A 13,204-nucleotide genomic window follows, 5' to 3' on the forward strand; every position below is an offset into this window, starting at 1 on the left:
TTTGAATTTGAATTTGAATTTGAAAAAGTCGAGCCAAGGAGCACCAGGAGATTTGGTGGCTCCTAAAACACTCAGGCTAAAGAGCCCATTGTATTTAAAGCTCTGGGGGGAAAGGGGGTAGATAGTGAAGGAGGGAAGGAGAAAAGTATCAGAGAAAGAGATAGGAAAGACAGAGATAGAGATAGTTAGTGCTGTGAGAATTTTCCAGATTCTTTGGCAAATCTGTAAATATCCTCTAGTTTTAGAGAACGAATATTACCCATTCTCATGACATCGGAACCCAATACTCGTAGTCGCGCTCTAGCAAAGGCAGGACACTCACAGAGAAAGTGCTCAGTGCTATACGCCTCCTCCAAGCATGACAGGCATACCGGGTTCTCGATGATTCCAATAGTGGTCATATGCTGACCCCATGGGTTGTGTCCTGTAATGATGCCGACCATCAAACGAATATCTTTCCTTCTAAGTTTTAGTAGGAAGTTTGACAATTTTCTGTTCGGACTTGTCACAAAACACTTTGCTGTTCTGCAGCGTTCCAGACCGGACCATCGCTCTTTATGTAGATTGCCTACATAATCGCTGATCCAATTCTTGATTCCTGAGGGACTGATTCCGATTATTGGCTCTGGGCCCTGTGGGGGCACCGCTGATCCGCGGTTGGCCAATTCGTCGGCAATTTCGTTTCCTTGAACACCGGAGTGTCCCGGAACCCGTATAAGTACAAGCCTGTTTTGTCTTGCGACAGAATTAAGCTTCTTCTTACATTCTTGAACAATCTTTGAGGTTTGCTTCGCGTTCTCCAGGGCCTTCAATGCAGCTTTACTGTCACAGAAGACTCCAATCTGTTTCCCGCTCCATCTCCTCTCGATTATTCATTCGGCTACTTTTAGGATGGCAAAAACTTCTGTTTGGAAAAAAGTTGCCATTCCGCCCATAGCATAGTGATTATCATATTTACATTTGTTCCTTTGCAAACGAAATTTTTTTCAATTTAGATTTATTACATGGAATAATATATGTATGCATTTTATAGATAGTATAAAACTTAGAAATTTAAAATAAATAAAAGAAAACTTCAAAGAAACGTATGCATTTGCATATATATATTTCTTATTTTTGGACAAAAAGAAAATAGGCATTGTTATACATTTGTTCGAAATAAAACTGACCGACAGCATTTTGCAAGGCATTTGAGGCATTACGTTTTTATATCTGTTCTGTAATTTTTCATCCACATCCTATTGCAGGAGGTATACAAGTTTTGATATTCAAAATAAATAAAAGAATAATTTTAACAAACCCAAGATATCCTCCATATTTACATATTTTATAGGATAAAAAAGCATATTCGTATGTTACACACAGGCCATAATTTCTGGTATCAAAAAGTGATTTACCATGGCGCGATAGTGTTCGCCACTCACTGTTAGATTGGAGCCAGCATTTTAAGATATATAGGCCCTTATTATGAGCAACATTCGATCTTCGACTGTAATCGAAAGTGCTGATCGAACGGATTTTCATTTGGTATTATGGTGCTCATTCGTTGAAGAATAGGACTATTGTGAATTTCGATCGCTCGACGCATTTACAATAGATAATTTTTTCTCAGCTGATACAGCAAATCAAAATAAAAGAACAACCGATTGTGTTGAAATTCTTTGCTAACAACATTTTTAAAAGTTAAAAAAAGTATTTTTTGTCAAAATGAGTACAACGGAGCTGCGGTTCGACGATTCATCGAACGATGAAAGATTAGTGGAACTAGCTAAAAGTAGTAAACAGTTGAGGGGCGCATCCAACCCCCTAGAAATGGCTTCCACTGAGTAAGTTTAGAGTTTTCAAAATGTGTTGACGTACTTAATATTACAGAAATTTGCTTACAGATTTTTAAAGAACTTTAGATTATCTAAAGAGGCGTTTGTGAACCTACTGTCCACTACAGAAAACCAGTTGCCGCAGTGCACCCGAGCCAAATCCATTCCAAATATGTTAAAGCTAGTAATGAAGGTATGCTAGGACTTGCTCAACCCACTGTGTAGGATGATGCTGAAAATATTGAAGTGGAGTCAAATAACGGAGAAGTAGAAAACATAAGAAATGAAATTTTAAGAATATTATAGAAAAATCTAAAAAGTATTAAATAGAAACCTTTACGCCACAGTTTCTGTTTTATTTTTGTTATAAATTTTCTTTATTCAATTATTCGTCATTCGAAAAAAATATATATTTCAGTTCCTCTACGTATTTCAGCCCATACCTACCAAGGGAAAAAATGTATTTCTATAAACATCACAAAAACAAAACCATTATTAAGCTTAATCCATTTTGTTGCCGTTCTCACTGGTGGTCCCAAGCAATTCAGCTCCGTTGTAAATTCCTCCCATTTTTGCATTTGTGCAAATCCCTTTTGCGAATTGTGGATTCTCTTTTCTAATTGTTGTTTGGTATTCCCGACTTTCGACTTGCATAAAATTAACAAAATTAGTATATATTTATTATTTGGTTACTATAAAACCATAAATAACCGCAAACAACTTACATTTTAACAAGTTTTCCCACAATACGCTACACAATCGAAAGCAAAATTGCATTCGACTCTAAATTCGGTAAACAACGAAAATTTCGATAGGGTTGCACCGCTCATAATACCAAATTGACATTCGATTTTCGATCTTGGACAACCAGCGAATATCGAAGATCGAATGTAACTCATAATAGGGGCCATAGTTGTTTGCAATAGATGTACTGGTTGTTCTTGAATGACTTCGTGTTTTGCTTATTGAAGTAGCCATTAAGCCATGAATGAGCCTCATTGTTGAACATCATAAGTTAGCTTGAGTGCGCGATGAACACTTTTCACAGAGCGTCGATTTTCGTAATACAATTGTACGATTTGTAAACGTTGTTGAGGCGTAATACTGAAAACGTTCACTGTACGCAGTCCCTACCGCAGCCCCTAACGAGCACAAAAACTCATCCCGTTAGAACAACTGCGTTCTTTTCGTTACATATTATATTTACACAATACATCGGTTTGTGTGTGTATATGTTTGGTTGTATCTACTCAATGTTGCCATTGATATTTTTGCTTACACACTTTTTCACACAGCCGCGTTATCAGTTACAATTTTTCATTGTTTAATAAACCAAAGCCAAAAACCAACAAATGCAAATAGTTCATTTATCTATAATTAACATTATTCTACAGTGTTTTTAAGTTATTTTAATAAATGTACTGCTTGGCAACACTGTGTGTTGAGAGAGCAATCAGCTGACAGGGTTATACGGGAATTTTTAAAAATCCTGAAGTAAAATCTACGATACTGAAGGAGGGAATTTTTCATTTACATGGGGCTCTCATTAGTTAGATCGTAACAGCTGACAGGGGACTGCGTTTACGTCGTTCACTGTTTTGAGCATAAGTCTTTACATGATGAAATACTAATTAATACTGGGCAAAATTATGTTGTTGTTGTTGTTTTTAACAGCATAGTTAGCCCTGTCGTCTTCGTCTAGCTCATCTAGGGGTAGGCCCAGGAAACATGCTGTTTCGACAGGTTGGGTCCAGAGGGAGAGGGGGGTTAGATGAGTCTGATTAAGGGGGCATGTGAAGAGGTGGTTAGTGTCGTGCGGGGTACCTTCACATGCCGGACATGTGTTTGGTATGTCGGGGTCGATTCTGGATAAGTAGGAGTTTAACCTGCAACAGTATCCAGAACGTAATTGTGCCAATGTTACACGAGTCTCACGGGGAAGCTGGAGCTCTTCATCTGCAATAGGTGGTGGTTGGACTCCGATTACGGCATTCACGGGACGGGAGTTCATGAAGGTGGTAACGGTCTCCCGGTGAATGTCGTTTATTGACTGTCTGAATACTGTCCGGTCCAGTAGGTCTCGGTCAGTTTTGTCCTGGAGTTCGTCAGGGAAAATTATGTATTTAGATACAGTGAAAAATTATGTATTTAGTTTGACCGTAGCCGCGCGTGATCTGTTAAAAAAAACCCCTATTGGAAAAAGTACCTCGAATCTGTTCATCCTTTACAACACAAGCAGCTCTAAATGATATTTTCGGTTTTCTGCCGCAAGCCTGGAATCCAAACGATCAGTGCTGCCTCTCTCTCGACAGAAATATATCGCCGGTATTCTTCGTTTTTCGAATAATATTCGCTTACATGGACTTCGGAACAACTAAAATCGGTTTTTTAAATATTCATATATAGGTATAATGACACACAGACGGCTACTCCGTTGCTTACAATTTTTTAGGTTTAAAAGCTTCCACACACTACCGACTTTTTCGACTGTATATACAACCCCTTAGTCGGCGGCGATTAAGTTGGTGCAGTGTGCCAACTAAATAGTTGGCCGTAAAGTTTGCAGTATGCGGGACACTTAAAATTAAATGTTAAGAATCAATAAACACAGCCTGATAATCATCTGCGTGGAAATATTAAAGCAAAACAGAAAAATAGCATTCATACATATATGTATACGCAGAAAGTAGAAAACTCAATAACAGGAGTAAGCTGAGATAAAATTTTCCTTTTCCTAAAACCTCTTTGATAGTGCTACTGTAAGCAAAAAATAAAGAAAAGAGACTTATGCTAAGTTTGCTTGAAGTATAAACGTGTCTGCACAAATTAAAATTAAAGTAAGTCTCTGATTTTGTATAAAGTTGTAGGAAAAATCAGTGTGGCTGACGCATTTCATCATGAGTGTTAAAGTTGTATTTGTGATGTAGTGAGACAAAGAATTAAAAGAATAACGTAATTTCTAGCACCTGCGAACGAAAGCCAAAGAAACGGGGCTTCGTTTAAGCGACTCCATTCCTTCGAATGACCAGTTGTATATTTCTAAAAAGTAAATTAAAAAGTTTTATTTGGCATTGTAGGTCATAGTACTAAAATATTGAACACGGTGAGATCATAACTATTTGAATGAGGAAAGGGGGAACTGTTAAGGTTATGTGTGAAAAAGGAAAATCGACGCACTAAGAACTTGTGAGCCAACGGAAATACCAAAGTACGTTGATCGCTGCTACAATATTAACGGCGCTGTTACGTAGTAAATATCGCGAAAAAAGCCAGTGATCTTTGTATACATATTTTTTTGTTTAAGTAACAAGCAAAAACATGACCATCAAACCCGTGGTTGCACCATCTCAAAAACGTGTAGCTTCAGATGAGAAAAAAGAATCACATAGTCATGGACACGCACATGCTACACATTCCCATGGATCGCATTCGCATGCACATGCCCACAGTGCGGTAGAGCCAGGCAGCAATCATAACCAGACCAGTGGACGCACTGCTAGCACTCATGCACAGTGCCGCACCGGGCAGGTAAGTGCATATGCTAATGTAGAAAGGTTTCGTACCAAGGGCAAGGGTTATCAATTTGTCTTGTAATTAAATTGTAATTAAATTGAAAATTCAAATGGAGCTTAATATTAATATTCTAATTTTAGTATATAAAGAAGCATGTGCCTCATAATTTAACAATTTTCACTATTCCCAGAGCCCACAACGTCGTGTTGAAACTTTCGACGAGCTAACTCGACACCGCCGTAGTCCACATAAAAGGTAGTTCAAATTATCCAAACAAAATTATCTAAGTATTGATAAATATTTGGATTTTGAAAATAGCTCACGGTCTAAACGTCGTGACCACCATGATCACCATCACAAACGGGAGCGCGCAGAACGAGAAAAACATACAACTGCGAACGTTTCAAATAGTTCGATCTCCACCAAATGCAATAGTCCACATGTACATGGGAATGTTTCTGCACCTACCTCTGCAGTCAACAATATTATCGGTAGCCCGGTTGGAAAGAGCGGGCCGGGTGGGGGCAGTAGTCCAGTGCACACAAGTGGGGCAGGAGGAAATTCACCTGATCATCTAGGCGCCAGACCTGTCGTACTCGGTTGCCAGAGTCCTACATCTTCATCATCGGTGACGCAAGCGGCTGCTAATTTGCTTAAAGCTGTCGAAGAAGTATATTCCGGCTATAACAGTGGCGACGAGCACCTACAGCCAAAAGAAGGCGCTATCACAGTAGATGAGTGGAAGCAACGCGACGAACAATTTGGAAAATGCATGGCTGAGCGTGGTTATGAGTTACGAACTGTGGAGGAAGATGGCGCATGTTTATTTCGATCAATTTCATTGCAAATTTATGGCGATGAAGAAATGCATGACGTTGTACGACAGCATACGATGGATTATCTTGTAAGAAGAGATGAAAAAAGCGTTTCCTTTCCTATTTAAAAAAAATAATTGGATTTTCGTAATTTTAGTACAAAAATCGGGAGTATTTTTCTCACTTTGTCACCGAGGACATAAATAGTTACATTAAACGAAAACGACGAAAAGATTCACATGGAAATCATATTGAAATACAGGCGATGTCGGAAATATATAATCGACCGGTGGAGGTTTACTCCTATAAGCCAAGTATGCAATGGCGGTTTCTTACTTCTATCTTTCTAAATCTAATTTTTTTACAGCTCCTATCAATATTTTTAATTCAGAACAACTAAATAAAGGCTATGCACCATTGCGCCTTTCCTATCAGCGTGGCTCACATTACAATGCCATTATTGATCCATATGATGCAACGGTGGGTGTGGGGTTGGGATTGGCTGGCTACAAGCCAGAATTACAGACGAAAGAAGCTGCGCTCTTGAGTGAACAAATGGAGATCGAGCAGGTAAAACAATTTTTTATAGTGTTGTTTGTATGTATTTGTAAAGTCCAATTATACCCTCGAAATGGAAGAAAAGATTTATTTCGTTAAATTTATTTATTTATGATGTATTTCATCACTGAAGACAATGTTTGAGGATAAACTAAAAACAACAGATTGGGAGGCCACAAATGAAGCTATTGAAGAGCAAATTGCACGTGAGTCTTACCTACAATGGTGCCGAGAGAATTTGCAGAAAACTCGCGCTAGTGCTACTGCTGCATCTACTTCGGCAACAGTGACATCTGCTGAAGTTACGTCAGATTGTGAAGCATCGCCATCAAAATATTCTACACAACGCATTAACTCCATAAGCACTGCTAATATAAGCAACACCAATAGTAATAGCAAAGCAACGCACACCGACGTGGGCGATGCAACGCATACTCCGACCACAGTAAATGCTTGTGAGCAGCATATAAGCAACAACGCAGATGCACCACCTGGTACACTGGGGGCATCGTTAGAGCATAGTTTCGGTATAACGCCGAAATCCATGAATGTATTAGCCCACAACTTAAAGAAAAACGCAACACCTCCGCATTCCGTTGCAGAATGGGAATTAGACAGTGATGACACGGACATAAGTAGTACGAGCTCAATTGGCACAAGTAGTGGCGGTAACAGTGGTGGCGGACTGAAAAAATCAAAAAAGCGCAATTCCAGTTTGCGAGCTGGTGGAAAGAAGCGGCGGCGTGAACCTGGTGCAGTCACCATCGCTAAAAGGTAAGCATTTCGATCAAGTGCAAACACACAAACACACTTTCTAAAGTGTAGCCATGATGTAATATTATTTTACGAGCACTGACGTTTTAGTAGCGATACGATGCCGGCACGAGGAATGGGAACAAGCTCAAAATACGAGAGTGGAGGCAGATCACCCTCATTGCAAAAGAATTCGCGGTCACGTACACCAGAAGTCGAACAGCAGCCTTGTACTTCCAAGCAATCACACAATTCAACACCTGAAAAGAGTTTGCTTAGTGTTGGCGATAATATAGTAGACACACTATCAGCTTCAACTTCAAAATGTACCTTACCAACGTCATCATCATCCCTACGAAAATTCAAGGACACCATATCCAACAACCACGAATCATCGAATTTTTATCAAGAACTTTTGGAGGCTTCGTACGCTGCAGATGGTCAGTAAAAACCTTGACTTATCCATTTCCATGGCAGCCGGTTCTACGTTACCGGAATGTCTCGGGTTTTACCCGACCAATCCTGCCTAGTGTACCGTACCCCACCCAAATCTATCGTCACAGGAGTAATCGCGCGCAGCATGTTTGCTCCAAATACTTCTCTTCAGGGCTGGTATCGAACCTAACCATGGGCCAGAAGTATTTTACTCCTGCATATGCCACAAACGGCTCCACTCCAACTCCACCACCGAGGTGCAATAAGTGCAACAGGTGGTGCCATCTTAAGACCTCCTCAGGTCTTCAGACACATAGGGAGTGGTCCACACGGTATGTGGCCACGTGTTGCTCCCGCGACCGGGCAGCCACTGCTTCAACAGCTTCATCGCCGAATGTGCCGGAATTTCAAACTGCCGCCACTAATCAAACCTCAACGGTTAGGAGTCCGCCGGTGCAACACAACTCCCTCTCTGACCCACAACCCTTCTGCTCCAATCCCAGTGCGGGCACAAACCAGCAGCTCTTGGTCCCTCGCACAGTCTGTTCCATGTGTCAGACCAGAGTTCCTTGGAACCTGACATCAGTCCAGTGCAATTCTTGCAATGGCTAGTGCAACTTTCGGAAGGGCTCTAGCCTGCGCACCACCCGTGAGTGGAAACGCGACTACGTTGCCCCCTGCTGCAAAGCTCTGCACCCGCAACCGCTACCGCCCCCCATGGCGTGGCAGCCCGTCAACATCAGGCCACAACAACTACTGCAGAACGCACAGCAGGATCAACACAGAGAACCTCACGCGTCCCTCACACCCCGTGATACGACTATACTCCCTACAACTAAACTACAGGCTGACATGGAATTAAGTTAGCTGCGATCCAACAGACAAAACTGCCCGCTAGCTCTTCCCTGATTACCAGGGATGGCAATAACGTGCACAGAAAGGACCGCGAGCGAGACAACGGTGGAGGCCTAGCGTTTAGAGTCCGTCATTCAGTGCAGTATCGTCTTATCGGTAAAGGCATCGACCGCAGGGACAGTACCTTACAATGTCAAGGTGTCCGGTCAGACGATGCCGAGCTCGAAATATTCAACACATACATATTCCCTGTCACCTGTTGCCCGGCAGGATATTTCCTAGCCGAAACAGCCGTTTTAGCAAACGAGCGTGATCACCTTTGCTAGGTTGATCCCGGGGATCCTCGCATTAAGGATCTCAATTTGGAGATCCGGCAACTGGTCATCCAATGTAAGCGGACTAAATGGGAAGAACATCTGAAGACATGCAACTCCACCTCTGGTGTGAGTAAGCTTTGGTCCACCGTAAGGTCCCTATCGAACCCGACGAAGCACAATGACAAGATGGATATCACCTTCAACGGTTGCACTTCGTCGGACCCGAAGAGATGCTCGGGCTATTTTAGCAGGCTTTCGACACTGTCAGCCACGCCACGCTACCATATGACATTTTACAGTCGACACTCCCGCCAGGGCTGAAGAACTATCTGAGTGGTCGACATTCGTCGGTGATATTTCGAGACCAAATCTCTAAACAGAGGAAAATGAAGCAATTAGTTCCGCAAAGGTGCTTTTTCACCCTTGCTTTTCAACTTCTACATCTCGAAACTCCCCCAACCACCAGAGGGAGTCTCCCTGGTCTCCTACGCCGAGAACTGCACGACAATGGCGTTGGGCAATGACATTTATAGCCTGTACGCTAAAGAAAACGACTACCTCGCCTGCCTGTCTTGCTTCTTCACTGCGAGGAACCTACAACTTACCCCCACGAAGTCCACGGCGACCCTTTTCACCACGTGTACAAAGGAGGACAAACTGCAACTTAAGGTAAAAGTAGACAACACACCAATTCCGACTGTTAACAATCCCAAAGTTTTGGGTGTAACCTTCGACAGTTTGCTCTCCTCTGCACATACAATAGCTATTGCCGCCAAAGTCCAAAATCGCAACAAGGTTCTCAAATCGCTTGCCCGCAGCACTTGGGGCAAAGACAAAGAAACGTTGCTACCGACATTTAAGGTAATAGACTGGCCGATTCTAAACTATGCTGTGTCTGTCTGGTAGCCTAGACCTAGTGATTCGCAGTGGACGAAGCTTCAGACATGTCAAAACACTGCCATTCGGATTGCGACGGGATGTTTACTGATGTTCCCACTTCAACATCTACATGACGAGGCTCAGATGCTGCCAGTTAGGGAGCACAACAAAATACTCAGCAAGCAGTTTCTGTTAGGGTTTCACCCATGCAGACACCTGCTTGAGTCTGAGCCGCCTCTCAGGCACGTCAGGAGGTACCTCCTCAATTACGCCGACGAGATCCAGGACAAAACAGATCGACAATTACTGAAACAGGCAGTGTACAAACAGACAATAAACGACATTCATCGGGAGACACTTACCACCTTCTTAAGCTCCCGACCCCCTCGACTCCAGAATTGACCCCGACATACTAAACATATCTCCGGCATGTGAAGGCACCCCGCACGACACTAACCACCTTTTCATATGCCCTATCAAACCCTCTCATCTAACGCCCCTCTCCCCCTGGACCCAACCTGTCGAAACAGTAAGTTTCGTGGGCCTACTGTTAGATGAGCAAGACGAAGATGGCCGGTGATTTACCTACACTGACAGGGCAAAGTATACTGCTACAACAGCAACAACTTATCGAATATCTGTAAACTTTCAGTTGCATATTTCCTCTTGTAGGTTTTGGACAACTAAGCGAATCCGAAATGCTTCAGCGTGCAATACAATTATCAACTCAAGACTACATCGACGACCAAAAAAGGAACTATTTATTTGGGCCGTAAGTAATGACACGCAGTACTTCTAAAATACTTATTTTATAAAACATGTAAGCTTAGACCAAAACAATAAAAATACTAATATTAGATGAGGAATTAAATACGAACATAAATGCAAAATATGCAAATATGAATTACATCAATGAAAATTATGGAAACTCAAATGGCTTGCTGTTGTAATTATTTATAGTCAATGTATTTATTTCGAAATACAGACATACATAGATGTTATTGTTTTACAAATTTATTTCAAGCAACTTGTGAAGTAATAAAAATTTTACAATACATATTAAAATTCTCAATATTGGATTAGTGAAAAACATTGCAATCTAAACAGCGATGCAACAAGAAATTTTGATTTTTGATAATGTAAATCTTAAATTAGAGTATCACTTACGAAAGTGAGCAGGTTGATACTTGGGTAGAATACAGATATTTGCTAGCCGGCAATGACATAGGCTTATTTATATTAATGGGGCAATAAATTTACTACATACATGTTTTTGTATGGCTGCACTGGTAGGTCCATATATTTTTATTGAAGGCATCGTCTTCGTGGAAGCTTGATGCAAGTTCAGATAATAATTCAGTTTTATTTTTTAATAGATATGAACTGCTTTATTTAGTGCTAGTGCATCCGATTCAGAGATGGTCTTGAAATATGTAATAATTAAAAAAATAAATAAAACATTCACAATTTCAGACATAGAGTAATATTATATAATATGGAATACATCTTCACAAACATTTATATGTACATACATTTATATTATAATATGCTTTCATTTATATAACTACATTAATGTTAACAATATTTTAATTATGTATGAAAACTGAGTTATTAAGTCCAATGATTGCTACTAACTTACTTGAAATAAACAGCAGTTTTTTGAAATAATTTTTTTTTGTTTTGTATTTATTAAACGGAGTCGATTTTTAAATAACGGTAATCTTAAAAGTGTATTATGTACAAATGAAATGAAATGAATGCGTCAAAGAAAGACTGTCATTAAGATTGGCGGTATGAATCGAATTGGAGTATTTTGGGAACATGACCTGACCCAAAAACGCAGCGCAACGTAGATCCTTAATCTACGACCCAATACTTAGTTTACGTGTCCTGGTGTTTTTATGTGTAATTTTAGCGTTCTTACAGTGTTACCAGTCTTATCATACCATTGTTGTCTCCTGCCCTAGAGCTCTGCATCCGCAATCGCCTCCTTTATCGCGGCCGCCTTCAACAGGCAACAACAACAGCGTGTGTAGTAGGATAAACTCACGACTTATCCCACCTGTCCTTCACACCCCGAATTGCAACGGTGGGTATTCCACGCTGCTGAATGATATTAAAGAATTTACTGAACTGAACCTACTCTACTGAGACTGAAGATATGGTCCGCAAATTACCTGTTTGGCCGACATTCGTCAGCAACATTCAGCGATCAAAATTCAATGAAGAGGAGGATAAATCAAGGGGTTGGGCTCGTTGGTGTCATTTTTCCCTTACTTTTCAACTTCTAAATCTCTAAGCTCCATCAAGCACCAGAGGGAGTTTCACTGACCTCATACGTTGTCGGTTGCTCGATATCGGCTTCCGGCAATGCCGTCGATTACTTGTGTTCCAAAGTGAACGACTATGTCTCCAGAGTTTGTCGTTTCTTTATTTCTTTACAAGGAACCTCCAAATTTCCAAAGGTAAAGGTCGATGTCACACCAATACAGGCTGACAACAACCTCAAGTTGCTGGATGTTGCCTGGATGTCCTTCTCGGCGTCAGACATACTCAACATATGTTCGGCATGTGAAGGTATTCCGCAAGTGTCCCTTTAAACTCACGCACTTAACACCCCTCTCCCTTTGGACCCACCCCGTCGAAACAACATGACCGATGACGTCACCTTGCCCAGCAGGACTTGATAAATAACGTTTAGTTCCTTCAAACAAAGAGAAAATAAAAAAGTAAGTAAAAAGTGATAAGACTGGAGGTACTTTTTCCAGTAGGAAAACAATGAAAACAACCGTTTGGTGCGATCTATGTGCTGGAGGAATCAGCAGCCCATATTTCTTCCAAGACGAGGCTGGCGCCAATGTATCAAGAAATGGAGAACGCTATCGCGCTATTTACACGACTTTTTGATACTGGAAATTATGCGATCTGCACAACATTTGTTTCCAAAAAGACGGCGTTACTTGTCATACAGCCTGTGAAACAATGGATTTACTGCGTCATCGTTTCGGTGCACAATTCGTTGAACTCTCGTCTCGGACCAGTTCTTTGACCACCAAGATCGTGTGATATCACACCCTTGGACTTTTATTTGTGGGGGAATGTAACGTCTAAATATTTTGTGGATAAACCAGCTTCGTTTGAGACATTGCAAGCCAACATTACTAAAGTTGTTCACGAGATACCGACCGAAGTCCTCCAGCGAGTCCTTCAAAATTGGTTTTTACGGATGGCCGAATTACGGCGCAATTGGGACCAACATGTG

At 41.1% G+C, this 13,204-nt stretch overlaps 1 protein-coding gene across 3 annotated transcripts; it reads left to right on the forward strand.

Annotated features, from left to right (window-relative positions):
- The first annotated feature begins 4,477 nt into the window (after positions 1 to 4,477).
- LOC129240707 (uncharacterized) lies at positions 4,478 to 11,564 on the forward strand. Of its 3 annotated transcripts, none has more exons than XM_054876664.1 (9): positions 4,478 to 4,654; positions 4,895 to 5,345; positions 5,521 to 5,585; positions 5,649 to 6,234; positions 6,303 to 6,459; positions 6,513 to 6,715; positions 6,837 to 7,477; positions 7,568 to 7,896; positions 10,615 to 11,564. In XM_054876664.1, the coding sequence occupies exons 2-9, from the start codon at positions 5,136 to 5,138 to the stop codon at positions 10,716 to 10,718; spliced, it is 2,295 nt and encodes a 764-aa protein (XP_054732639.1). In that variant the 5' UTR covers positions 4,478 to 4,654; positions 4,895 to 5,135; the 3' UTR covers positions 10,719 to 11,564. The 3 variants fall into 3 exon arrangements, with proteins under 3 accessions (XP_054732639.1, XP_054732641.1, XP_054732640.1); XM_054876665.1 differs by having other exon boundaries at positions 4,508 to 4,524; XM_054876666.1 differs by having other exon boundaries at positions 4,478 to 5,345; positions 7,571 to 7,896.
- The last annotated feature ends 1,640 nt before the right edge of the window (positions 11,565 to 13,204 follow it).

Source organism: Anastrepha obliqua, chromosome 3, assembly GCF_027943255.1.
Source record: "Anastrepha obliqua isolate idAnaObli1 chromosome 3, idAnaObli1_1.0, whole genome shotgun sequence".
NCBI classification, from domain to species: domain Eukaryota; kingdom Metazoa; phylum Arthropoda; class Insecta; order Diptera; family Tephritidae; genus Anastrepha; species Anastrepha obliqua.